General features: G+C 43.3%; 1 protein-coding gene across 6 annotated transcripts in view; it reads right to left on the minus strand.

Moving 5' to 3' along the window:
- Positions 1–27,193, minus strand: part of ZFYVE9 (zinc finger FYVE-type containing 9) — a 172,670-nt gene that overhangs the window by 10,435 nt on the left and 135,042 nt on the right. For all 6 annotated transcript variants that reach the window (XM_074265932.1, XM_074265934.1, XM_074265936.1 and 3 more), the window contains 5 exons: positions 22,020–22,244; positions 19,618–19,700; positions 18,815–18,919; positions 10,690–10,840; positions 6,631–6,711 (listed from right to left, as the gene is read on the minus strand). In XM_074265932.1, the coding sequence (XP_074122033.1) occupies positions 6,631–6,711; positions 10,690–10,840; positions 18,815–18,919; positions 19,618–19,700; positions 22,020–22,244 (645 nt within the window). The remainder of the gene's footprint in view (positions 1–6,630; positions 6,712–10,689; positions 10,841–18,814; positions 18,920–19,617; positions 19,701–22,019; positions 22,245–27,193) is intronic.

Below are 27,193 nucleotides of genomic sequence, written 5' to 3' on the forward strand. Positions count from 1 at the left end.
GCATTTATCTTTGATGACTATCTGCCTACCCGTAGTCTGCAAACATGCCCATGTCTCTTCCATCCTTAAATCTCCCTTGAGCCAATCCTTCTCGCCAGCTCTTGTCCAGCAGCTGTCCTTTCCTCCTTGACTCAACCCCTTGACACAGCCATCCATATTGGGTGCCTCAACTTCTCTCTTTTGATTCTAAGCCATTTGCATTTAGCTTCTAACTTCAGCCTTTAACTGAAACTTTTCTCTCCAGAGTTACCAAGAATCTGTTAATTTGCCTAATCGATTATCTTTTCCTTCTGAATGATCAGCCTCCTGCCTGTCTCACTACTCCTTCTCTGTTTCCTCAGTTGGATCTCCCATCAAGGTTTACTTACTAGCTTTGGTGTCCTTCAGGACTCTGTCCTGGACCCTTTTCTCTTTTCCTTTCATACTATCTTTCTTGGTATTTCTTAGCCCTTGTAAGTTCAATTATCATCTTTATGCAGATGATTCTCAAATGTATATATCCACCCCAGTCTCGCTCCCAATGACTGAATTCCACACTCAAATCTCTCTCTTCTCCATATCCATTTTTTACTCAACTGCCAAAGTGATTTAAGTTAAGTTTGATTATTGTCACCACCCCTAGCCAACAATTCCAGTTGTTCCTGTTACCTTCAGGCTTAAATGCAAAGTCCTCTGTTTGACATTTACAATCCTTCCTATCCTTCTAGTCTTCTCACACTCTCCTCCCCATGTATACACACTCATACTCACACTCTCTCTCTCTCTCTCTCTCTCTCTCACACACACACACACACACACACACACACACACACACACACTCTCTTTCTCTCTCTCCTTTCCCCTCTCTCTCTCTCTCTCTCTCTCTCTCTCTCTCTCTCTCTCTCTCTCTCTCTCTCTCTCTCTGTCTCTCTCTCTCTCTCTGTCTCTCTCTCTCTCTCTATCTGTCTGTCTCTCTCTCTCTCTTTCTCTCTCTGTCCTTCTTACTGTTTCCTCAGGTGACGCTCCACTCCCCATTCCCGCCATGCTGTCCTCCTCTCAACTCTCCTTGGTTCAGGATTCAGCTCCATCTCACCTTGTCAGAGATCTTTGCTGGTCTGTTCTCCCCCATCTCTCCAAACACTTTGTGCTCGTGTCTCCCTAGATGACTTTCCAAGTCCCCTGTAACCACCGTGTCTGTTTTTGAGCTTCTTGAGAAAGGACTAGCCCAAATCTAGTTTTAAGTTTCTTTGTATATTCAGTGACTGGCACAGTCCATGGCACACAGTAAGTTATTAAGAAATACTTGTTGAATGACTCACAAATGTCTAAAAGAAAACCCATTCAATTCTAAGTCAACATTATTCATTAGGATGTTCTTCCTTGCAAAGAGTCCAACTGTGAATACACAGAAAGTCCCAGAGGAGAGATCCCAAGTAGAAATAGCAAGGAGGGTTTGCTCCTGTCAGAACACCTTAAATAACAATGAAAAGAACCACCCCTCATCAAAGCTGCCAGTTCTAAGGAGTGCCTGGTCTTATGCTCAAATGGCTATAAAATTTCCCTTTGACCCAGCAGGTCTCTATTGGGCCTGTACCCCAAAGAGATCTAAAAAAGGGAAAAGGAGCCAAGTGTGTGAAATTTACTTACTACAGTAAGTTGTATTATATGAATAAGTGATGGTTTATGAATGATCACTGTGTTTATCAGAAATGATGAGCAGCCTGATTTCAGAGAGGCCTGGAGAGACTTACTGATGAACTGATGCTGAGGGAAGTGAGCAGAACCAAGAGAACACTGTACATGGCAATAACAAGACCATGTGATGATCAATTCTGATGGACATAGCTCTTTTTAACAGACAATGGAAAGTGTCATCCACATCAGGAGAGAGAATAATAAACTTTTTGTTGAGATAACAATGAAGACATGATTCCTGGCCTCCTTACGGTCTAGTAGGAGAACTTCAAACAGAAAAAAACTGTAATAAAAAATGATATGGTAACAGGCACAAAGTAAGTATTATGTAAACCTCGGGGAAAAAGTTTACTACCAAGAGGAGAGATCAGGAAAGATTTCAAAGAAGAGTTTATAAAATGGGCTTTAAAATATGAGAAGAATTTTCCTTTCCCTGATACTAGCCAAGAAGGAATCAATATGGGTATTGATGTGTGGTACGCATCCATCTGTCAACTAGAAATAAAGAAGGCTCACATCAGAAAAACCCATGAAGAACTAACATTAACATTAACTATTTTTCCAGTTAAGACAAGAACATGGACACTACATAGTAAGAGGGAAGGACTAAGGCTCATTTCCATCTCCTCTTCCCTCAGAGCCAGAGGACTTTGGGAAAAGGTCTTGGAATGTATGGGTCTTTTTTCATTTATGTTTTCGGTTCTAGATGCAGAGAACAGAGACTCTGACCTGGGAGCTTGGGCTATGAGGGCCACAAGGGCCAGACTGTAGCTTACAATTTGGCCAGCAAGGAATTTGGTCCCAGGATGTCAAGGGGAAGGAGGGAAAGGGACAGCTTTAGCCTTAGAACATGTGATGGGTAATTATGACTCCCAGGTGTCTGGGGAGGGAGATGCTTGTATGTTTGTACTCTCCAAGTCACAGTTAAAAACCTTTGGAAAGCACAGGGTCAAGCAGACTGTTGGTGTTAAGTGTCTGAAACCACATTTGAACTCAGGTCCTCCTGACTTCAGAGCTGGTGTTCTATCCACTGCGCCACCCAGCTGCCCCTATCACTTCTTTTTTAAGATCTCTGTTAACCATCTCTTTAATGATCTTTTTAGAATTTTCTCAGGACCCAAGTCAATCTCACTGACTTACAGAACTTACAGACTAGTGTCATCCTTGCCTTCTGAAAGTCAGGCCCACACCTGGTCTTCTCCAATCTGCTGGTCCCTCTCTTGTTTTCCAGAATCTTCTCAAATCTCACTGACAGAAGCCAATTATTTTTAAAGCCACGGTGCACTCTCTCAGGACCATGTGACTTGTAAGTTATCAGGGTGGTGAGGGGTTCTCTCATTACTGTTGCCTTATGTCTCAGGTGCTAACTCCTCCTGGTCCCTTTGCTCCACAATTCCCAGTGTCCAAGTCCTTCTGTTTTCTCTCAGCATCTTGCCTACCCCAAGAAAGGGTTCCGGTCCTTCCAGGATCCTGCTCCCACTCTCACCGTAATGTTTAAAGCCCACTGAACTGTCCTTAGCCCCCATGAGTCTCAACTCATTCTGACCCTGGATGACCAGACAACTCGGCACACTTGGTGTGACCACCTTGAGAGAGACTCCAGAGAGCTAAAAAGGAGGGCGTAGGACAGGCTATGGTTGGTGGGCAGGACACCAATCATGAAGACCCAGAAAAGGGGCCGACAGACCGGGAGAAAGAGAACCAGAAGGTGAAGGGTCATGAAAACCTAGAGAAGAGAAAGTATTCGTGAGGATCATCCAAGGGAACAAGGACTAAGAAAAAGTGGTCACTTTGGGCAATGAAGAGAGCACTGGGAAAAGTTGAGCCAAAAATGTAACAAGAACAGCAGCAGCAGGCTCCATCTCCAGCCCCCAAATTCCTCCAAAACAGATCCTGAACCCTGGGAAATTTAAGAAAAAAAATCTCAGAAAGTAATTTTTCCATTTTAGATAACACAGCTAAGCAGTGGCAGGCCTGCGAACTCTCGGGGTGGGTCTGGTGAGGAGTGCAGAGAGGCTAGATCCAGGACAGAAGGACCTATACTTCTGTAGGAACAGACATCCTCTGCAGCTCTGTCATTCCCCACCCTGCTCTGGGGCTTAGAACCAAGAGGAAGGACTGTGCCCATGGGGTGGCATTCCAGGGCGGTTGTGTGTTCTAGGTTGGGTCTTCAACAAGAAATATGTGGCTTAGACAGCAGCTCCAATGTCCAGGCGACCTGAGATGCAGTAACATCAGAGTGGGAAGCCCATCCCAAAGGGGAGCCTGTGATTCTACCCTTTTGCACCGCAGAGCAACAGCAGCCCTCTGTGAGAACTTCCAACAGACTAAGCCCTGGTTTAGACCAAATCTAGGTCAGGAACTTGCAGAGCTCAGACCAAGGGGGCGGCTCTCATTAGGAGCAATGAAAACTTGCAGGTCCCCAGCTTGAGCTACCTCTGAGATCTTAGAATAACATGACTTTCAATACCCCCAAGAAAGCAGCAGCAGGATCAATCCAGATATTTCTTCTAGAAGTGTACAGAGCCCTCTCCTAACATAAAGGCTAAAGTCAACAAACAGAATGGAACTAATAAAGAATCCCACCACAAAGTCCTATTGTGATGACAGAGATGTTCAAGACACAAATCCAGAAAAAAGACAATGTCTCTAAAACATCCACAATCACAGTCTCTAAGAAAAGGACAGCTTTGGCAAAAATACAATTAAAATTCCTGGAAAAGATGAAGCGAGAATTTTTGGTAGGCAGAGTTAGAATGTTCTTTAGAAAAATGCAGAGTTGTAATAAAAATTGTAGAGGAAAAATTGAAAAAAGAAATGAGAACTATGAAAGAAAGAATCGAAAAAGAAATTAACATCTTGCAACAAGAAGTATAAAAATGCCCAAGCCACAAACTCCCTGGATATTAGAGTGGACTAAAAAAAACTAGTGACTCAATGAGACAACAAGAAATATTAAAATAAAATCAAAAGACCAAAAAAATCCCCCCAAATGGAATTTGTTTCATAGCAAAAACCGCTTGAATTCTATCATCACCAGGGGTCAAAGAGGGAGTAATTAGTTAGAAGGCTGAGAGTGGTGCTATCATATCTTGGAAGATTTTAAGAGTACAGAAAGAGTGGAAGGGAATACATTAAAAAGGTGGATGGGAAAGAAGAAGTGGACTAGGGAAAATTCTCATATTTTTGATGGGCAAGTAGAAGTCTATTCAAATATGGAGAAGAGGGCAAAGGGAGGGAACTTTCTTCCAAATGGTCAAAGGAGGGAAGAATACACACACACATACACACACAGAGTTGGATATGGAAATACATTTCACTAAATAAGGTAAAAGGAAGAAAGATAGAGAAGGGGGAAAAAGGAAAGAGAGAAGGAAGGTTAAGGGGAAGATTTGACCTAAGCAGTATAAACCCTATAAAAGTACAAAAACATTTATAGTAGCTTTTTTTGTCAAAGATCTGGATGATGGAGAGAGTGCACAACAATTTGGGAATGGCCAAAGATGTTATATGATGGGAAACTTTTAGGCTGTAAGAAATGAAGAACGGTTTCAGAGGATCTGGGAAGATTTAAATGAAGTAAACAGAACAAGGAGAAGAATGTATACAGTGACAGTATGGTGAAGGCATCAGGGATGTTTTTGAAAGACATTTCCTGAAAGTTATGCATTATGATCAGATAATGACTAATCCCAGCTCCGGGGGACTAATGGTGAAACATGCTACCCTCTTCAGGGAACAGAACAAGACACACGTTTCTCTGGACAAAGCCAATGGCTGTTGTTTACATGTGTTTAACAAGGGTTGGTTTTTCTTTCATTCTCCATCAGGTGAGGGAAGGAGTGTTGACATTTGGGGTGGGAGGGAGAGAAAGTGAGTTTTGGCTGATTGAAAAAAATAAGATTAAATTTGAAAGCAAGAAAAACCATTGGTAACTTTGGAGACCAGGATCAGCAGAATGCTGAGGCCCGGAGCCAGACTACAGAGGATCTGGATTATCTGGTCCTTTGGTTTTTTCCTTTATCTGCATAAAACCAAGTATGTGAGAACAGGAAAAGGTCCCCACAGGTCAGCACTTCACCCCTGTGCTTGTGCTACCCATTCTAGGGAAATGAGTAGGGGAAACAGAGCTAGGACAGGCAGGGTCCTTCTGAGCTCACTGACCTAAACAGGTCCCACATACAAGGGGCAAGAAGCCTCCCTGCTAACGTCCTCTAACTCTCTTCTCCTTCGAGCCTCATAACAGCGCTCTAACACAGCCGGTGTGTACGTGAAAGAGGAGGAAGCGGAGGCTCTGGAGAACATCATGAGAACAGGCCTAAGAACACAGGGCGTCTCTGTGCACCCCATCTTCCTGCGCCTCTCTGCTTAGGCTTGACTGAGAATAAGGCCCTTGGCTCACAAACAGCTGCCAAGGAGCTGGTTATTCTCTTCCACTGCCAGAGAGAGCACCAGATGATACCAAAAGCAAATTAAGAGAGCATGGAACATTCATCTGTCAGATTTATGGATAAGAGAAGAATTTAGAACCAAAGGTGATAGAGAAAGGATTACAAAATATAAAACAGATAATTTTGATTATATAAAATTTGAAAAACTTTTGCACAAAAACAATGTAACCAAAACGATGAGGAAAGTGGAGAACGGGGGAAAAAATTTTCTGACAAGTATCTCTGATAAAAGCCTCCTTTCTCAACCATAAAGAGAACAGAGTCAAATTTATAAAACTATAAATCATTCCCTAATTGATAAATGTCAGAGGATATGAATAGTTTTCAAACAAAAAAATCAAAGATATCTATAATTATATGAAAAAATGCTCTACATCACTCCTGATCAGAGAAACACAAATTAAAACAATTCTGGAGAATCCTCCCTGAGTCCCTATAGAGTTGGGCAACCACGCAGTGGTCAGGGTCAGAGCAGGGGCACTTGGGCCTACTACTGCATTTTTACCTTCTACGATGCTGGACTTCGCAAGGTATCCGGAGGAGGCCTTCAGAGCTCCACTGAACACGAAAAAGCCAGCACCAGTGACTGAAATGACAAGAAACAATGAGTGAGGGTCTGACCTCAGAAGGGAAGAAATCCCAACAAAATGCATTACAAAGCAAGGAAGGAGAAAAAAAACAATCACAGTCTTTCTAAGGTGTGAATCACAGGCAGTTGGCAAAGGTTCTATGAGGCTGGCAGAATGACTGTCCTCATTTAACAGATGAGGAAGCTGAGGCTTAGAAAAGGACAAAACTAGGCTTAGGAGGAGAGGACTGAAAGAAAGAAGGGACCTTAGAGACCCTGGAAGTCTCCTCTCTTCGTTTTATAAAGAAATGGGAAGATTGATAGAATCTAAATTCAGTATCCAAAAAATCTCCAATCCATCCTGCTTCCCCCAACAGTAGCTCTTAAATCTTTTTTTCACACCCAGGGAACATAGGAGGGAGCATGACCCAAGGAAAAAGGCACCTGCTTTAGTGTCAAAGGACCTAAGTTTTAATCCCAATTCTATGATTAGTACCTCTCTGACCATCAGGAAATCATGTAACAGGTTGTTTTTCCCCCTCACCTTTCTCATTGACTTGGATATTTCTCAAAGGAGGATAGCCTCCTTCTCTAAAGCTATGATTCTATGATCTTATTCAATCTCACAACAATCCTGGAAGAGAGATGCTATGATCTTCTCATTTTACAATGAAACTGAGTTTCTGGGGGCAAAGGAACTTGCCCAGGACTGGGTTATAGAGCGTGAACGGCTGTGGTGAGACCTGAACCAGGTCTTCCTGAGTCCAGGCCCAGCACTTTGTTATTTGCACTAATGTGACTCTGTACTTTCTAATCTTAGCTCCTAGGTCACTTGTGGAGAGTCAAGTAGAGACACCGCCTTCCTTCTTTCCTCAAGCATCATCTTCTCCCGTGCTCTCACCAAACCAAATACTCTTACAAGCAGCTCTTTTAACTGCTTTTTCACAATTTGCCTAAAATATGGTGTCCAGAATGGAATAAAATACTCCAAATGTACTCTTGCCAGAGCAGAATACAGTTGGACTCTCTCCCCCTTCTATTAAGAAAGCCTAATTTTTTGTTAGCTATTTTGGTTGTCACTTCACACTATTAACTTTTATTCAATTTATCATTCAGTAAAACCCCCAGGATTTTTTCATAGAGACAGTTCACACACACTACATGTATAGAATTGACTTTGTGAACCCAAGAGGAAAGCTTTACATTTTATCCTCTGATCTGGTCCATTGCTGCAGACTGCCTAGATCAGGGGTTCTCAAACTATGGCCCATGGGCCAGATGCGGCCGCTGAGGCCATTTTGAGGCCCTCCAGGTTATGGCAAATGGGCTGGAGGCGGAGACACGGTGTGAGCTTTTGTTTTTACTATAGTCCAGCCCTCCCACAGTCTGAGGGACAGTGAACTGGCCCCTATTTAAAAAGTCTGAGGACCACTGGTCTAGATCTTTTTAGTTATTAATTTTTGACCCAAAGAGAATCAATCTCAGAGGCTCTGTAATCCAAAGCATCACCTCTCCCAGTTGGATGGCAAACATGATGAATATGCTATCCACCCCTTCATGAAGACATGTATACAGAAGCTGAACCCCACAGGACTAAGAGCAGCTTTGGGGGGCATTGGATCACACTGCTCTTGCTCTCCCTCTCTCTCTCTGGAACACTCTTCCACTACATGTCTTGCCATCCGCATCTGAGAGTAGTAATCCTCAATTAAGAACGGAATGGGAATCCGTGAAATGTACCTAGTGACAGACAGTTTACAAAGCTCCTTTAATTCTTGTGATTGCCCAATGAAGTAGATCACCATTGGTATGAGATCCCAAGATCCTAGAACTTAGACCTGAAAGGACGCTTAGAGTTCATCCAGTACAAGTCCTGCATTTCACAGACGAGAAAGCTGAGGCCCAGGGAGAAGTGAATCCATCCCCTCTTCCCCCCAAAAAAGCACACAGATGTTAAATAGCAGAGATCAGATTAACATGAGTTATTTGGTCCAAACCCATGGCTCTGTTTGCCACAAAACTCTTAGTTTTACAGAAGAGAAAACTCACTCAGAGAGAGGTAACAACGACCCAGATATTATGACTAAATGTGTGAATGTCCGTGCCGTGGCTTGAGCTGAGCTGACCCAATACTGGACAGAGAAAGGGTTCTTCTCATGCACTGTCATGTAAGCCAGTGTCAGGGTCCCAGGGATATTTTTGGCTGAGAGTTTGGCTGGCACGCATGCATCTACACACACACGCCCACACGCACACACGCACCCAAAGGAAAAAAATGAGTATTGTGGTAAATGAGACTTGTGAGTATGTGGGAAGGGAGATCTCATCTAAGCCTCCTCCAGGACAGAGGTACAAGAAGGTCATGAGGGGATTTACTAAGCCAGGCAAGGAGTCCAGCTACAGCTCAGCCAGCCTCAGTGGAAAGGACAGAGCACTTTAGAGTTCACTGATGCTCTCAGAAGGTCAAGGGGCTGGAAAAGGCCTTTCCTGCTGCTTTCCAATTTTTAAGGGGCTACAGAAATGCTCATCTTTACGCTTCCTCTCTGGTCAGATGGAAAACTTCCTAACCCCTAAGACTGTCCAAAAGAGAATTCCCAGTTTATTACAAGTTACATGATCCCTCTGGCAGATCAGCTGGCGCGCATTTTGTTCCATACTGACCACACGCCTAGTACTGGATATACAAATACAAAAACAAGACAGCCCTTGCCCCCCAAAAGCTTATACTCTTATTACAGAGTTACCACATGCTCACAGATGAATAAAAAAAAATGAATCTTCTGGAGGGGCACTGACAACTAGGGAGATCTGGAGCAATGCTTTGTAGGAACAGGTCCCGAACTGAGCACTGAGGGCCGCCGGGGCTTCTACGGGCAGCAGTGAGGAGGGAGAGACAGGAAATAGGGACTTCAATGGGGCCAGTTTGGCTCAAGCCCAGAATATGTGAGGGGAAGACACAGGAAATCAAGCCAGCTTGTGAGAGGTCTTCAGTGCCTTGCACAGGAGTCTCTATTTTGTCCTACAGCCAATGAATGGGCAGTTCCCGCTGCAGGTGATGACATCCAAGGTGTCAGGGACATTCATTCCTCAGTACTCTGTGTATACAATAGGTACCCAATCAATGCTGTATTGAGAGCTGGGGCTATAGATGACCTGTGGCCTTCTCATGTTAAAATTCTAGTAATCTGTGTCATCTCACCTACTCCAAAATGCCAGAATCCAGCCTCCTCAGCCTGGTTCTTTAGACCCTCACTGCAACTAATCTTTCCAGCCTCCTTTTTCCCTTGCCTCTTCTCTACCCTACACTCTTCCCAAGGGGGAGTACCCAAGGAGCACTTCTTCTCCCACCCGCTCTCCTACGCCCATGTTTCAGTGCCTTTGCCCTCACTACTCTGAATGCCCTTCTCCCCATCTCACACCATTTTTCGCTGTTGACCTCTGCCCTATGGATCAGCCTGAGCATGATCTGCTGCACAAAGCTTCTCCTGATTCATCCCAAGCTACAAGTGATCCTAGAGCACTCCGAGTTCTTTTCTTTTCCTGAATTTGTTGTCTGTAATCTGTAGTAGAGACAGACTAGCACTGGTGTCTTCCTCAAGGGCTTTGTAAGCAGTGAAACTTGGCAGAAATGGGACCTCTGATTCCTCTTCTACAGTGTAACAAGCCTTCTTTAACCCTTCCAGCCGAAAGTGATCTTGCCCCCCAATTACTCTCAGAGTTCTGGAATCTCTCTTATGCACCCATCCCACTGCCCTTTGGCCAAACACACCCCCTGGAGACTGCAAGGCGCTCGGAGGTGATGGCTAGGGTCCTTCCTAAATGGTTTCTCTCATGCCTTGCATACAGAGGGCACTTAATAACTGTCTGTTGAACTGAAGCCGTGCCTTCTTGTTCTTCCCTCCTCCTGTCAGCTTGCCAGAGCAGGCCCTGCACACAGAAGTGGAGTCAGGGGTCTGTCCTGGCAGTAGCGAGGCTCCCAGGGCCCCAGCCCCTCACCCTTCCGCGGCTGATTGTGGATGCTGATAGCCTGAGTCTGGTAGTTGCCATCGTCGTTCTGGACACACACCAGGTGGGAGTCTGCCTTCTCATTGAAGCAGGCTCCTCCGGCCAGCACGTGCTCATTGGACTTGTTCATGACCTTCATCATCTGTAAGGAGAAGCGCATTAGCAAGGTGTGCTCCTGGGGCCCTGGCTCTCCAGCCCCCTCCCCTCACTCACTTCTGGGCAAAGAGGAAAAGACAGTACTGAAGGAGGCCCCCTGCGCCCTTAGGCAAAGGCCCACAAAGTGCCCTCGCCAAGTCCGTGTGTGTGTCGGGGAGTCCCTCCTGGGACACAAGGCACATCTGGCCTTCCTTCCTGTTCCCCAACCCTCCTGTGCAAGCCAAGGAGAATCTGAGAACTGACCCTCCCTTTGCCCACCCCCACCGCTCCCCATAGTATCCCCGGCTTTCTCAGGATGGTGGGGCTTGGCTTGGGCTGTGCTCAGAAAGAATAACTAAAGCCTTCCTGCTCCAGCTTCCTTTTCTCACAGACCCGTCAAGAAAAGCTCTGTTCTCAGCCTTCCATTCCCTTTGAACAAGGCAGCCTTTAAGCACCCACAGAAAAAAAACCCAGAGAAGCAGAAAATGGGCCTTGGGCCAGCTCAGGCCCTTTGGACCTTTGTCATCCTGGGCAGGACATGCAACTCTCTGGATCTTGGCTTCCTCATCTATAAAATGTGACAGAAGCAGCAGCAAAGGGTCACGTAACAGCACAGAGGGGCCTAGCTGGGATGTCAGCAACTGCCAGATTCAGCTCCCACCGGAAATCTGCAGTTGGGAACCCCCTGCTCACTTACACTAGTAAAGGGAATTTTTGCCCTGGGAGTAATCCTACCGAGATGAAAGAGGATCGTGTGACATGTGTAACACCACAGAGCTATCTGCATGCAGGCAGGGGTCAGGCCATGGCCAGGCCCCCTGTCTGTCTCCCTTCCCATCTAGAACAGGCTCCTGATTGACTGGTAAGGATCAATAAGATAATGTGCTGGGCAATGCTAAGGTGATTTTTTGCACTGCTAGACCATGGCATGGAGGAGACACGAGAATCTGAGCGGTTTCCCAGCAGAAGGAAAGCAAGCTTCGGGAGAAACGTCAGAAAAAGGTTGGAGTCCGAGGGAAGGAGATGGGGTGTTTTGTGTCACAGTGGGCCTGGCCTGAGTGGAAAGGCTCATGCCTGGCTACTGGAGATGAATTCTGCAGGCACAGTTAATCTCAGAGTCCCTGCCATGATTCTAGGCAAAAAATCACAAATCTCTAGAGTACTGAAATTGTTTGTCTAAATCTACAACTGATTTCTGCTTTAAAAAAATTTGATTAGTAATCTTCGTGTTTTTCACAGGGTCTAAGTTGATAGATCTGTAAATATTGAGACTAAATTAAAGAGAACATTCAATTCTCCAGATGAATGGACCAAACAAACTTGGGGGTAAGATCCCCTCACCCAATAAAATTATCCAAGAGCAATAAATGAAAACTGGAATTTTTTTTTCCTTTTCACGATAACATATCGGCTTTCCCTTCCTGTCCTTTACAATGGCCTCCCTTCCAGGAGTCTACTTTCTGGCCCACATTTCTTAGCTCTTCTCTTTCTCTGACAGAAGTGGAATAAAACTGCCGGTCAGAAAGCTGAATGCTTCCGTGTCATCCTCTCCTGGCTACACCTGGTTATTTTTGCAATCTGGGCAGAATAGGGCAGTTGAGCACTCTGCTGCACCATCAGAAGGATTCAAACAAGAACTGAATTCTCCTCACGCTGAGGTTTAGCAACTGTCTACTGCAGTACTAACAGAAACCATTTCCCTCAGGATCCCCAGGAAGAGTTTAAAATAGCTTTTGGTGCTTTTTCCCCTTCTTCTAAATAGGGGACATCAGCTAGAAGGCATCAGGTTTGCCAAAATCAATTTGCCATTGAATTTATGACCTCCTTTTATAATGTCCATTTCTAATGAAGGAAAGAAATGAGATGATCACATTTCAGGCCAAAGGAACACTGCCACGATAGGGATCTCCAGGCTAAAATTAAGTTTTAAGACATGGGCCCATATCTGTGAGAGAAATGAGCTATCATATTAAGACACTGCCTGGGGGTGTCTGGTTCAAGCATAATTAACAAAGTTTAGCTTCACAAGTCTAACAGATCATTTTTCGCTTTCACCAGGTAAAAATATTCAGCTCCATATGAAGAAGGATGGGGGGCCTGAGCACCCAAGTGGACAAAAATATTAGAAAGGCAGGAGAGCAAAGGAGGAAGGGCAGCCCGTGAGAGGTGACCTGCCTGGAGCTGCAGCTTCCCAGGGGACAGCATCTGTGACCTTGTAGCAAAACTCCCTTATCACAGACACGGACTGAAGTGTGTCAGCTTCGTGTAAGGACACCCGCCGCCCCATTTCCTCCATGAACAAGACCTGGAATTCTCATCACGCTATGGGAGAATATGCCACGGAGTGGAGAAGGCTGCTCAGATGCATGTGGAAAGGCACAGACTGATCAGTGCAGACCATCCCACTGACCTTCCTGTTCCCTGGAACCTGAAGCAGGATTTAAGTTGTTAGCTACCTCCTTCAGCAGTCTGCCCAACTCTCCCACTAGTTTCTAGGACATCTTAGGTTGTTTTTAAATTAATGAAGTCAAATGGAAATACATTAATGAAAATATTTCAAAAACCAGCTCAAGGCTCCCACACTTTTAATTAGCTGCGCCTGAGGCTGGAGCTCACCCGAACTGCCCGGTCACATAGCAGGCACACAGCTGAGGTAGAACTTTAAACCAGGCTTCCCTGATCACAAGGCAGGGCTGCCTCCCACGGCCCAAGTGCTTTGGGTGCATCACTACTGCTGCCTGGCCTCGGTTTCCCCCTCTGTGAAATGAGGGGCTGACCTTGACGGCCAGCTCCTTGCTCCTTCTCTTGAGCATAAGAAGCCTGTGATTCTGACTGGGGAAACCTGCCCAGGCCTTTACTTGTAAGCTCCGATACTGCAGTCATTGGAATGCTCCAAGAACCAACTCGGTGCTGGGATTCCAGGGCGTTTCCCCTCCATTCTCGTTTGCTTCCGAAAACGATCCCTTTAAGGTGAACAGGGTAATGTAGGCAAACTGTCCTGACCTTCCAGATGAGGAAACTGGGCCCCAGAGAAAATGGCGACTGGCCTGGCTCAATGCCTAGCCAGGGGGGGTCCTTAAGAGACCCCTGCTCTCTCATCAGCCTCACTCTTTGGGGTTCCTTCCCAGCACTCCATCCAGGGCTTCTGATTCTTAGAGTTCTTCCCCAGAATCCACACTGGAGGACAGAAATACCTACCTATCCCTAACACATGGCCAGGCCAACTCAGTCATGTTCTTTCACCTCTACTAGACAGGTCAAAAAACCTCTGGATTTGCAGTCAGGGAATCTGAGATCTGCTGGTCATGGGGCTTTTGGTAAAGTCATTATCTTCCCCTATAGTTCAGATTCCTACTCTGTACATAAGGAAAGGTGGACAAGCTGGTCCCTCCTATGGTCCATGTCAGAAAATCTACTTATAAGAAAAAGGGACTATGGCTTTGTGACTGGGGTACAGTGTCTATCACAGTGCCATATACATCAGAGGCCCCAAAATGCACTGATGATTGAGAGGAAAAATGACCGAGAGAGAAAAACACTGATAAGAGCTTACATAATCACCTCTTTTAGTGATGTAAAAAATGTGGGCAGGAACCCAAAGCTCTGGGATGGTAAGAAGTAGCTACTGCCTTAAGTGAAGGAGAGCCATGGCTCTGAGCATTGCCTGCTGGTGAAACCTGCCCCTCCCCAAGCTCGTTCAGATGCTACCCCCTCCATGAAGATTTCCCTGATGCCCCCTGGAAGGAACAGCCACTTTTTTTTAGCCCTTACAAAGCATTTGATTGTATACTATTTAACACGCTTCCTCGATTTTGAATTAGTTATTCATAGAAGGGTAGTCTCCTTGCTGTGCTTTGAGGGTCTCCCTGAGATGTTACCACGAGGAGAGAAACTCCATGGCATCAATGAACTTCAGAGCCTGAAGACCCTCAGGGCTTAATAATCTACTCCAACTTAGACTTGACCAGGAACTCCCTATGCAAGGTCCACCAAGAAGGAGAATTTCAGTTTGCAGCCTGCCAAGGTGATGAGAACCAATCTCATTTCTCTAATACTTCTAATGTTCTAATATTGAATTGAATGCCCAAAATAAGATAGGGCCAACTCACAGTGAGTGAATTTAACAGGGCCACTCAAATCCCCCCAGGGGTTTATTCTCAGACTGCCTTGGGTATGGAAGCTAATATGGAGCAGCCCTTGGCCCCAGTTGCATGGGGCCTTCTCTGTCAATGACTTAAATGCTTTCTGGACTTAATTCTGCGGATCCACAATTCATATATAAGTTCCAGGTTCTACTTTCTGTTAACTAAACTAACAGAACAGCTCATTCTTCAATACATCTGGGAACTTCTCTCTCCTCTCTACATGTCTGGGAAATCTTTCATCCATTCCTTTGCCTCATTTGAAAAGAACACTATCACCTTCCATGTCTGCAGAGAAAAGCAATTCTTCCCAGGATGGCCAGAAAGCTCGCTGTTTCCCAGACACACTTGTAGTTCCTCCGATTTCCACTTGTTCTGGCCACAATGAACCCTTGATGTGGCTTTTGTATTTTCAAAAAACTCTCAACAGCAAGTACAGGTTGGGAATGAAAATAAGCCAACATCCAAATTAAAGAATCCAAGAATCAGTAGGGACCTTGAAAGGTGGTTCAGTCCAGTGTTCTGCTTCTGAAACTATTCCAATTGAATGGATGATCGTAAAAGTAATAGTAATTAATAGTAAACTTTCCACTGTCATCCTGGACCACCATAGAAAAACTACAGCATCAGAGGAGAAATCTAGTAAACATTAATAAAATTCAATTTTTCTGAAGTACTGAGAAAATAATTACTACTTGACCTCAATGACACAAAACTCTCCCAAAGGTCTCTTTATTATCCCTAAGCTAAAAGAACCAAAAACTCCAGGAGACCAAATCATTCTTAGTATGTTCTCTGACAGATAAAAATGAAATGACAATCTCCATCACATTCTTTGTTCTGTCACTTCTACCTACTCTGTACAAGTACTGTGCTAAGTATTTTAGAAGCCAGGGGAAAAAAAGTGAAACATTTTTCTGCCCTCAAGGAGTTTGGACTATGTGATGGGAAGATAATAAGCACACAAATTAGTTCAAGGCAATTTGGGGAGACAACAAACAAGTAGAAGGAGTGAAGAGAGCTTCCTCAAAGAGATAGTTCTTAAGCTGAGATGAGAAGGAGAAGGGTTTTGAGATAGAGAGCTTGAAGGTCAAAACAAGAAGCTGGAAAATGGGATGAGGTTTGGAAAACAGTCAGTATGGGTTGCAATCCTAAGCTTCCTTCAGCACTCCCTGTAGAAGCTTCCTTCTACAGGTTTTTCCCAGTCATTCCTGCTCATACCTTCTCCAGCTGAGACTACCCTTCACCAGCTCTGAATACATCCTACATGTTGTCTCTCCCATTAGAATGAGCTCTCCTGAAGGGCTGGGACTGATTCATGTCTCTCTATATATCCCTAAGCAAAGCCCAGTAGACACTTAATAAATGCTATTAACTGGCTAGAATGTGCAACGAGGTTGAAAAGCTAATTTGGCTCAAGATAGTGGTTTGTATTTTATCTTGTGTGGACAATTTTGGCAGCTGGCATGGGGCAGAAGCGGGAAGAAAGCCGATGCCCCGCTTCAGGATCTCACCATGACCACCCTCTATTACCAGCCTATTACAAGATCCAAGGTGATGCAGGATAGAACTGAGAGACCAAGGCCTCCATAAGAGCCATCTAAATAGAGAAGAGATGGAGCGAGAGATCTTGTGGTGAAGATTCATAGGACTCTACAACAAACTGGACGGGAAGGAGGGGCCGAATACAGGGAAAAATCAGCCCTGACTCAGGTGTGGCCTTGAGTAACGAGAAGATCAAAGAATCCCAGGATCCTGCAGCTGGAAAAACCTAAAAACAAGTTCCCTCTGAATCTTAAGGACAACAGTCATCGGGCCTTTGCTACAGGAGAATTCCAGTGAGGGAGAACTCACCATATCCACATGTATAGCCATATTGAACTGTTAAATAGATTTAATTGTTGGGAAATTTTTCAATGAATCAAGTATTTTTAAGCAACTCCTGGTTGCCAGGCACAATGCTAGGGGATGGGGACAAAAGCGTAAAGAATTAACAATCCCTACACACAAGGAGTTGACATTCTAATGGGAAAAACAAATTGAAATACACACAAAGTATTTAAAATCAAGGTAGGTAGACACTTCCAGTTGGGGGGATGAGGAAGAGTTTGATGCAGAAGGCAGTGCTTGGGCAGGGTTTTAAAGGAAGAAGAGAAATGTATTCTAGGCTGTGGAATGGGCAGTGTCTAAGGAGATTGGGAAAAGGTCAGGGCCAGGTGGTATAGGACTTTAAACACTAAACAGACAAGATTCTATTTTATCCTAGAGGCAATAAGGAATGACTGGAATAGATTAGGAGGAGAATCACTTGCATTAAGGAAAATTACTGATTACTTTGGCAGCTGTGTATAGGATGAAGTAGAATGATGTGAGATTTGAACCAGGGAGACCAATTAGGGAAAAAATCCAGAAGAAAAGGCTCAAATAGAAACAACAGTGTTGAACCAAACAGCAAGGATGAAAATTTAGGGGGAAAAATCCCATTCTATTTGGCAATTAAGAAATTATTGGTCCAGAGAGGGCAGTTTCAGTTGAATAATGAGGCAGAAAGTCAGACTGCAAAGGATTAGCAGTGAAAAGAGAGGAAGAAGAGGCTCTGAGTAGAGACAACTTACTCTGGATTGCCTGAGAAGGGGGAAGAAGATCCTGAAAGAAGAACAATGGCTGGAAGGGACACCATGGTCTCGAGAAGGTTTTTTGAGGAAAGAAAGACAGGCAGCATTTTTGAAGGCAACAGGAAAGGGATTTGTTGGTAAGGAGATGCTGAACCTCTGATAAACAGTGGAGAATGGCGGATGTGACATGATGGAGACCACAGGAAAGACTGCATTCATGTACACACATGTGAGACAAGGAGAGGGGGCCAGCTCAGTATCAGACACCAGGAAAGTGGGATAGAGGGTTAAGGGGTTTAAGATGAAGACAGAGGAAGGAATGCAATGCCAGTTGCCTCCTGAAAAAAAGTAGAAGGAAAGGTCTCTGGCTGAGATGATTGAGGGGAAACTGTTAGAGTAATGGTTAAGGAGGAAAGAGAAAAATTCTATTAACAGTTTCTGTGGGGAATGAAATAGGAAATCAATTAGAAAGGAATAAAAGAATTGTCTTGTTGCAATGAGGACTCAGTTGAAGGTGGATATTATGAATTTGTACTACAGCCATGCGACATGGTTATGAGTCAGCTAAGGGGGTACAGTGGCTAGAATACTGAGACTCGGCCTCAAAAACTTACTAGCAATCTGACCCTGAAAAAATCATTCAATCTGTCTCAGTTTTCCCTGTCAAATGGGGATAACAACAGCACCTGTCTCACAGGTTTGTGAGAATCAAATAGGGTAATATTTGTAAAGCACTTAACACAGGGGCTGCTATGTGCTTCAGAAGCTAAATATTTATCCCCTTTCCTCTCCTCCCCCCATGAAGCTTTCTCCAGCTGTATTCCCCCAGTTGTTGGTGCTTTTCCTTAAGCACTCCAAAGTAACCTCAAACTGATCCCTTGATCTATACTTCAAGGTCAAAGCATGTGTTGTCTGTCTGTCCCCATCCCAACACTCTGAGTGAGAAGACTTGTGCTCCTGTCCTGCCTGGCGCCCAAAGGGCACTGAATCCAAGGCTTGCTGCCTTAAATTGAACTGCATCTACTGGAGTCCCAGCTTTCCTTGCAGGCCCTGCTTCTCAGCACCCCCCACTGCTCCTTTTACACTACAAGCTTCTTGCGGGCTGGGGGTCAGTGTAGCCGAGGTCTTTGTATTCCTAGGAGGACACACAGGTGCCTAATGAATGTTGATGGACTGAATCAATGACAGAATCCATCAACAGACACATGCAGGGAAGGCTCTTACCTCATTGTATCTGTTGCTGGGGATTTTAATGCTTGTTTTCCTCACTTCCATGTCAACCACCAGACCCTGGACCACAGGCAACGTATACTGGTAATTCCGAAAGTCCTTAGAATTGCAGATCATAGGATCACAAAGCAGGTATTAGGGTTAGGATTGATTCACAAAAATTCCAGAAAGACAGACAGACACACACACACACACACACACACACACACACACACACACACACACACACTTATAAATTTATATTTCTAGTGTAATAGATACGTGATAGATGCCCCATGTATATTAAATGAGGATCTTTGCAACTTCAAATTCCATTAGACTACAGGATTGCGCCCCAAATGTAAATCAAAGCTTAGTAGTAAAAGCCTATGTGGAAAGATTGAAAACTAGGCCATACACTTCTTAAGGCTCTATGTCACAGTTATTGACTAGACCACTTAGATTTTAGTTTAATTCTGAAGTCTTTTTTTTTTAATCCATGTTTATAAAATAGACAAATCCGAAGAATTTATTCTTGAATTCTTTGGATAGGCTTCAAATCTATGGATTTCATTGATGCTTAAAAGAGAAGAGGACTTCAAGGTACTAGAAATTCCTAAGAAGGAATATCACACATTAAAAAATGTGCTTAAGCAGACTGTCCCTTCTAGAAAGGGACACTACACATTACAAACATATCAAAAATTCTTCTCTATGACCATAGGCAAGCCCACAGGAGACTGTTCCAAACATGGCTTCAGATGCTTCTTGGCCCCTCCATTCCAGACCCAGATTGGGGAAAAGAGGGAAACACTTACTGCAAGAATATTCATAATTGTGTGTCCTGTCTCTCCAAACAATGGCTTCCGAAATCTGACACTAAACAGAGGGCATGGATAAACTACAAAATACAAAACAAACAGATGGAATGTGAGAATGGCCTGTCACAGAGGAAAGGCATTCAAATATAATTTTAATAGCTTATCCCAGTATGAAAAAAGATCAAGGGTTCTTAGAATATTTCTTATTATGGAACCACATAAAAATGTCCCCTGACACAACACACCAGACACTATGCCAAGGTCCACCCTCGCCCCTCTTGGGACGGCTTTGTTATCACTGCAGCTGGAGTCAACCTGAGATCTGAGAGTCCCTAAGGAGTCTGCTCCTTCAGTGGGACAGAAATGTAGAAATCTGTGCCCAATTTCTGAGCTGTAGCAACAAGGCCTTCCTACTCCTCCGCCCGGCACCCTTTCCCTCTCCAAATGTTCCTGCATTATTTGTGTGGATCTTTCCTCTGGACCTCACATCTCCTTAGCCGTGAGCAGTTATATGTACTTGGACCGTTACAGTATACACACAGTATGTCCAGAGGCAGCGAGGAAGGGGACAGTGCCCTGTGTCCAGAAGACCTGAGTACAAATTTGTCCTCAAACCCTTCCTAGCTGGGTGACCCTGGGCAGATCATTTCACCTCAGCATGCCTGTTTCCTCAACAACAAAACAGGAAAATAATTAGCACTTTCCTCAAAAGGATGTTGTGAAGAGACAGTCCTTAGCACAGTGCCTGGCACGCAGGAAGCATGGCACAAATGTTGGCAGATCTAACCTCCCACAGTGCCAAGCCTGCCACATGGTGGGTGTTCAAGGAAAGTCTTTAATTAAGCAAGTGGGTCAGTCAATAAGCATTTATTCAGTGTCTACCTTGTTCGACTCTCTGTGCTAAGCACTGGGGGTACACAGAAAGGGACACAAACAGTAGGGACTCATGGTTGAATGAGGGAGAGAGCACGCAATCTAAACAAGCCAAAGAAAGGAATAAATTAGAGATGATAGAGAGAAGGCATCAGGTAAGCCAGGACGGTTCAGGTGGGCAGGAGGAGAACCACAAAGACAGAGGGAGGGAGTCCATAGCAGTACGGAAAACGGCTCTGGCGACTGGGTTGTGGATGGCTTAGGGACAGCCCTCCCTGGCCACCCCTGCCCCAATGTCTTAAGAATTAATTAAGTGGCAAGCATCCATTAAGCACCTACTGGGTACCAGGCTTTGTTCTAGGTGCTGAATACAGAGGAAGCAACATGAACTTTCAGTAGAAAGTTAAGTCCACACAAATTAACTACAAAGGAAATAAGGGAAGGGGAAAATAAAAGCATTTGGGATCCTTAGGGAATACTTCCTGTAGGAGATGGTATCATATAAGTCAGATAACCAGATCTAAGAAAGACATATACATTTGTTATTTTTGTTTTGGTTTGTTTTGTTTTGCTAAGGCAAATGGGGTTAAGTGACTTGCCCAGGGTCACATACCTAGGAAGTGTTAAATGTCCGAGGCCAGATTTGAACTCAGGATCTCTTGACTTCAGGGCTGGTCCTCTAACCACTGCACCACTTAGGTGCCCCATCTTTGTTATTTAAATTTTATTCTTATAAAAATTCATTCTCTCCCTTTCAATCAAGTCAAACAAGTTCTGGTAGTGGGGACATTAAAGCCAGAAAGACTCTGTGCGCTCTCTGCATCTGTCCCTTCCCTAGCAGGAGGAGAGTAAGGGCTTTCTCTTTGAGAATTCATTCTGTAGTCAGAGCTGGTCCCTCTGCTGTTCTGATCTTCTGTCTTTCAATTATCGTATTTACAATCTTGCTGTGGCACAAACTGTTCTCCTAGGAATACTCACTTTATTCTACAGATGTTCCTACAAGTGAGAAGTTTCAATTGGAATTTAGGGGCAACAGGAAATCATTTTAAGCCTGGACTTTAGGAAAATCTTTTTGGCATATGTGTAAATGATTGTCCAGAGCTGGGAGAGACACAAAGCACAGAGATCAATTAGGAAACTATAGTAATTGTCCCAAAGACAGTGGATGAAGACCTGAACAAGGAAAGTGTCTATGTGATTAAGGAGGGAACAGATGCAAGAGATTCTGAGGAGCCAGAAACAAGATATACCAATCGCCTGGGAATGTGCAAAGGAGGGCAGTGAGGTTCTGAAGGTGGGCGGCTCCCCAGGACCACCACCAGCACCCTTGTTCTTACCTCAGAGAGCTGAGAGCTCTGCCCAAAGTCAAACTCTAGAAGGGTCAGGAGAGGCAACCCTGCCCCTCCAATTCTTGTGCACTGCCTCTCATCCCATGGGTTGTTTCTGTTTTATGATTTCAAGGAGCAGCTCTTAATAATGCACATTTATAGTCAGTGTTAGGCCTTCACAGGAGGGCTTTAACTTACGTCTGTATTCAGCTCCAAGCCTCAGCATTAGTCTGATGGGGAAAACTTTTGCCCATGGAGTTTCCCACTTCTGGATAAGGATCCCAAATAAGTAAGGTGGAGTTGGGAGCACCAGGTCCTGCAATGACTGGTAAGTAGATGTGACGTACAAGAATCCACCATGTTCTTTGCTACCTAGGAAACTCTGGCTGAAGAAGGAGTGTCCCAAACAGCTGACGACATTCCCTGAAATAAAGACCTTTATTAATTTATATAATTTTCTCTGAACCCACAAGGTTCTGGAACCTAGGTACTTAGCATTTTGTGGAAGAGAGATATTGGATGATATCAATAACAACATGATGAGTTTACACTGTAATATTTTTAGTCAATAATTTTTAAAACAGCCATTTTTTCCATCTGAACAATAATCCACAAAACATTACATGTAAAAGGAATATTAAAAGAATATTGACTTATCCCAGATCCATTTCTATCTGGATTTCTTTTGAAAAAAGATGAAAGATAAATAATAATAATGAGACTTTATTTTAAAAATTTAAGATCTACTAAATACCATGAAAAAGATGACCAGGTTGCTAGAGTATTATTAAAAAAAAAAAAAAAAAAAGAAAAGAAAACCTTCAATTTGTAAAAATGCAGCATCTGTGACATGTAATAAAATGAAATAGGCCTGCACATAGAAAGAACTATCACAAAACCATCACAAATGAATATTGCAAAATTGAAAAGAACCAATTTGGCCTAAAAGAAGAAACATAGAAGACTCCCCCCCTCCCCACCCCACTCTTTGCAGAGATGGAAGGCCCACATGTGTGAGATGCTGCATATTTTCAGAAGTTTTCCATGGACTGACTGGTTTTACTGATAATTTGGTTCTGCTTCCTCTTTTTGTTTAAAAAAAGTTTATTATAGATGAATGTTGGAGGGGATGTGGGAAAACTGGGACACTAATACATTGCTGGTGAAGTTGTTAAAGAATCCAGCCATTCTGGAGAGCAATTTGGAACTATGCCCAAAAAGTTGTCAAACTGTGCATACCCTTTGACCCAGCATTGCTGTTATTGGGTTTATATCCCAAAGAAATACTAAAGAGTGGAAAGGGACCTGTATGTGCCAAAATGTTTGTGGCAGCTCTTTTTGTAGTGGCTAGAAACTGGAAGATGAATGGATGTCCATCAGTTGGAGAATGGTTGGGTAAATTATGGTATATGAAGGTTATGGAATATTATTGTTCTGTAAGAAATGACCAGCAGGAGGAATACAGAGAGGCCTGGAGAGACTTACATCAACTGATGCTGAGTGAAATGAGCAGAACCAGAAGATCACTGTACACTTCAACAACAATACTGTATGAGGATGTATTCTGATGGAAGTGGAAATCTTCAACATAAAGAAGATCCAACTCACTTCCAGCTGATCAATGATGAACAGAAATAACTACACCCAGAGAAGGAACACTGGGAAGCGAATGTAAATTGTTAGCACTACTGTCTATCTACCCAGGTTACTTATACCTTCGGAAGCTAATAATTAATGTGCAACAAGAAAATGGGATTTACACACATATATTGTATCTAGGTTATATTGTAACACATGTAAAATGTATGGGATTGCCTGTCATCGGGGGGAGGGAGTGGAGGGAGGGAGGGAATAATTTGGAAAAATGAATAAAAAAAAAAAGTTTATTATATAAGATGGCTTTCTAGGAGGGAACAGAGAAAGGAAAACTGGAAGAAATCCTGGTGCTGTACAAAACAAAGGATAGCAATAAAAAATATCATCATCATCATCATCATCATCATACCTGGACTACCTACTTCAAAGAGCCAAGCAAAAAAATAATTTCACAAATTCAAAGCGATTTAGGAATAGGAGTCCCTTATTAAATCTTTTACTATGTAGGCAAATTATTTTAATAATTTAAGTCTCAGTTTCTCTAACTGTAAAATGAGAATGCTATTTGCATTGGATTCCCTTACATAACTATTGTAAGCAAAGTATTTTTTTTAACTATTAACATTTCTTTTTTTCTAATAGTATTTTGTTTTTCCAAATACATATAGTTTTCAACATTCACTTTTGTAAGATTTTGTGTTCTAATTTTTTCCCCCTCCTTCTCTTATCTGCCCCACCCCAAGACATCAAGAAATCTGATATTTCTATATTTTCTATATCTAACATTTCTATATTTGTCATATTGTACAAGAAAAAAAGCAGGCCAAAAGGGGAAAAAAAACCTCCCAAAAAAGAAAAAAAGAAAAGAATAAAACAAACTAACAAAAAGTGAAAATCTATGCTTCAATCCACATTCAATCTCTACAGTTCTCTCTCTGGATGCAGATGGCATTTTCCATCCCACATCTATTGGAATTACTGTGAATCACTGCATTGTTGAGAAGAGCCAAGTCTATCATAGTTAACCAACACAATCTTGTTGTTACTATGTACAATGTTTTCCTGGCTCAAGCAAAGTATTTTGTAAATCTTAAATGGCCAAAAATGAGTTATTATTCTCCAATAATAAAACCCTATTTTCCCAACAATATGTTGTGTAACATGATGAACATCTGAATAATATCCTGAAAAGCTGGAGGAAAGGAATAGTAAAATCCTAAATCTCTCAAAGAGTATATTTCTTTGGATTAATATGAAGATGTAAAGTGGTAACTTTTTCAAAACTAATTCTCAAAGAAAGAAAAGTCCTTGAATGACGAGCTGCTTCTTGGCTATATTTTTAAAGTAAAGCTTCGGCTTAGCTACAGTTGCCTCAGCCGATCTGGTTAGTTTTGTCACTAAATCAGACCTGAGTAGCTCCTCCCCTTTCTGATGCAGTGACAATGATCTCCTGGCTCTTGCTTCAATAAGACTCTATCTGCTTTTCTGGTTTCTTGCAAGCCTGAAATATCCTCTGCCCTCATCTCGGCTTCCTGGCTCTTCTGATTTCCTTCAACTTCTGTCTAAAATGTCACATTCTATTTCCCAAGCTCTCTTAATTCTAATGTTTTCTCTCTAGTGATTATTTCTTATTTATCTTGTGCATGCTATTCTGGGCAACAGTTATATGCATGGTGTATGAAGTCCAAGAAGACAGAAACTGTCTTTTGCCTTTCTTTGTATCATTAGTGCTTAGCACTGTGCCTGGAATGTAGTGAGCACTTAATTTTCTATTTTTGACTATTGACCATCCATTTAGAGGTATTTGAAATTGCCAAGTGATTTTTAAATGATTCAATAGATTATTAAAATAATTTAAAATCAGTTGCCCATAATATTACTAAAAATAATTTAAAATCAGTTGCCCATAATATAATTTTATAGTGTAACAGAAAACTAACATAATGGTCTACAAATAAGAGGTACTGTTTATTTATTTACTGTTTATTCCATTCACTTCATCTTTAATCTGGCTTGTATAAAATATTACTGTGGCCTACACTCCATGTTATTTTTTCAGTGTGACGGAATATACATTTTCCCTTCAAAGGGAACTTAGAAGGACTGCCAATATTCAGACAAATATAGTAGTACCTCTCTAGGAGTAGAGGGGCCAGAGTCTTTTTCACCCTCTAAAGCTCTAAAGATTTATGACTATCCCAAGGGGGACAGAATGCCCAGGAGAGGAACTGAGGATAGAAGTGACAAAAATTTCTGTACTACTTCTAGTTTACTTCAAATTGGTCTCTATTCCCATGTCAATAATAGGTCCCGTGGGCACTGACAGCTAGGGCCAATTATCTCAATGTCTGTAGCAACAGCTGCCCTCCAAACTCCTTTTTTCTAGCATGCAAACACATCCTCTGTCTCCACAAGGATGCCACTTAGGTGTGGCTGCTGCTCGGTGCCCCGATTTTCCAGGGGCCAGAGCACCTTCAGAACGATGAAGGAGGTTGCAGCATTAGCTGACCCTGACCAGACAGGAAGAAGACTCTTCCTGGCCACAGGATGGCTTTGCCCGGCCGATGGAACTTGTGAAAAACTACAACCCCCACAACGGTGAAGGACCACCACCGCTTCTGTTCTCTTCCCAACTCCTTTACAACTCTGAAAAGCCTTTGCTTTCACTCTTGTACTTGCTGATACCCAACTCTTCAATGTCTGGAAACAATTAGTGTGACAAAGCTCTGACTCTCCTTAAAATGCAAACCTCCCTGGGAGATTCCCTACAAGGTTTATGTTAGGATAAAGGAGTTCATGAAATTCTTTCTCTGACATGAGGTTTCTTGGACAAGAGGAAGAACAAACTAAATAGGCCTAAGAATCCCTTTTCTCCATTACGTTGACTTCTCTCTCTTCAATCCAACTCCACAACTGTAAATCAAAACATTGCTGACTAAAAATGTTTCTACAGGGAAAGTATGTCACACAAGATAATGTGGCTCTCAAGCACTGAAAATGAAGTCATGAGACCTGAGTTCTAGTCCTGCCTCCTCCCTGACTAACTACATTGTAAGGGCCCTTTAAATGGGCGGACACAGTGCAACGGGAGATTTGAGACCCCCAGGAAGTAATGTCTGTGGATATTAGGACTGCCTTGTAGGTGGGATCTTGGCCACATTGAGATAGCTTCGTAATGGGTGACTCTCTCGCTGACTGGCTGTGTGTGTGACCTCACAGGCCCTATGTAAGCCCACTGCAGACAGCAGTCGCTCTCTTTACCCTGGCTTCCCACCTGGGTGGCCAAGCCAAGATGGGTAGCCGAAAGAGGTAAGGATTTTGGTAGTGAACACGTGGGTCTTCTGACCAGGTGTTCACTCAGAAAACAACAAGTCAGGGCATCAGTCAGGGCATTATGTGAGTAGGTATAATAAAGGCTTTTAAGATTACACGTGGCTGTTCTTGAGCGCGCTACCGGTTATTAAACTATAGATTCAAGAGATTGTGACCAGAGACCTTTGAAGGCCTCAGAGGAGGCGAACTGGGTAGAGTTCACACTGCAAAGGTCAGTGGTCAAAGGTACTCTGTTGGGCTTAGGACAGACTGGTAATAGTAACCGCCAGGAGGGCATGTTACAGCTGAGCAAGACATTTCCCATCCTCAAAGTATCAACTTGCTTACTGGTAAGATGGAGGTCATTACACTACAGTATCTACCTCTCAGGGTGGTTGTGGAGCTTAAATAAGGCAACATTTAAAACATTTTGAAAGTTTTATATAAATAGCAGTTATAATTTT

Source organism: Sminthopsis crassicaudata, chromosome 4 (assembly GCF_048593235.1).
Source record: "Sminthopsis crassicaudata isolate SCR6 chromosome 4, ASM4859323v1, whole genome shotgun sequence".
NCBI classification, from domain to species: Eukaryota; Metazoa; Chordata; class Mammalia; order Dasyuromorphia; family Dasyuridae; genus Sminthopsis; species Sminthopsis crassicaudata.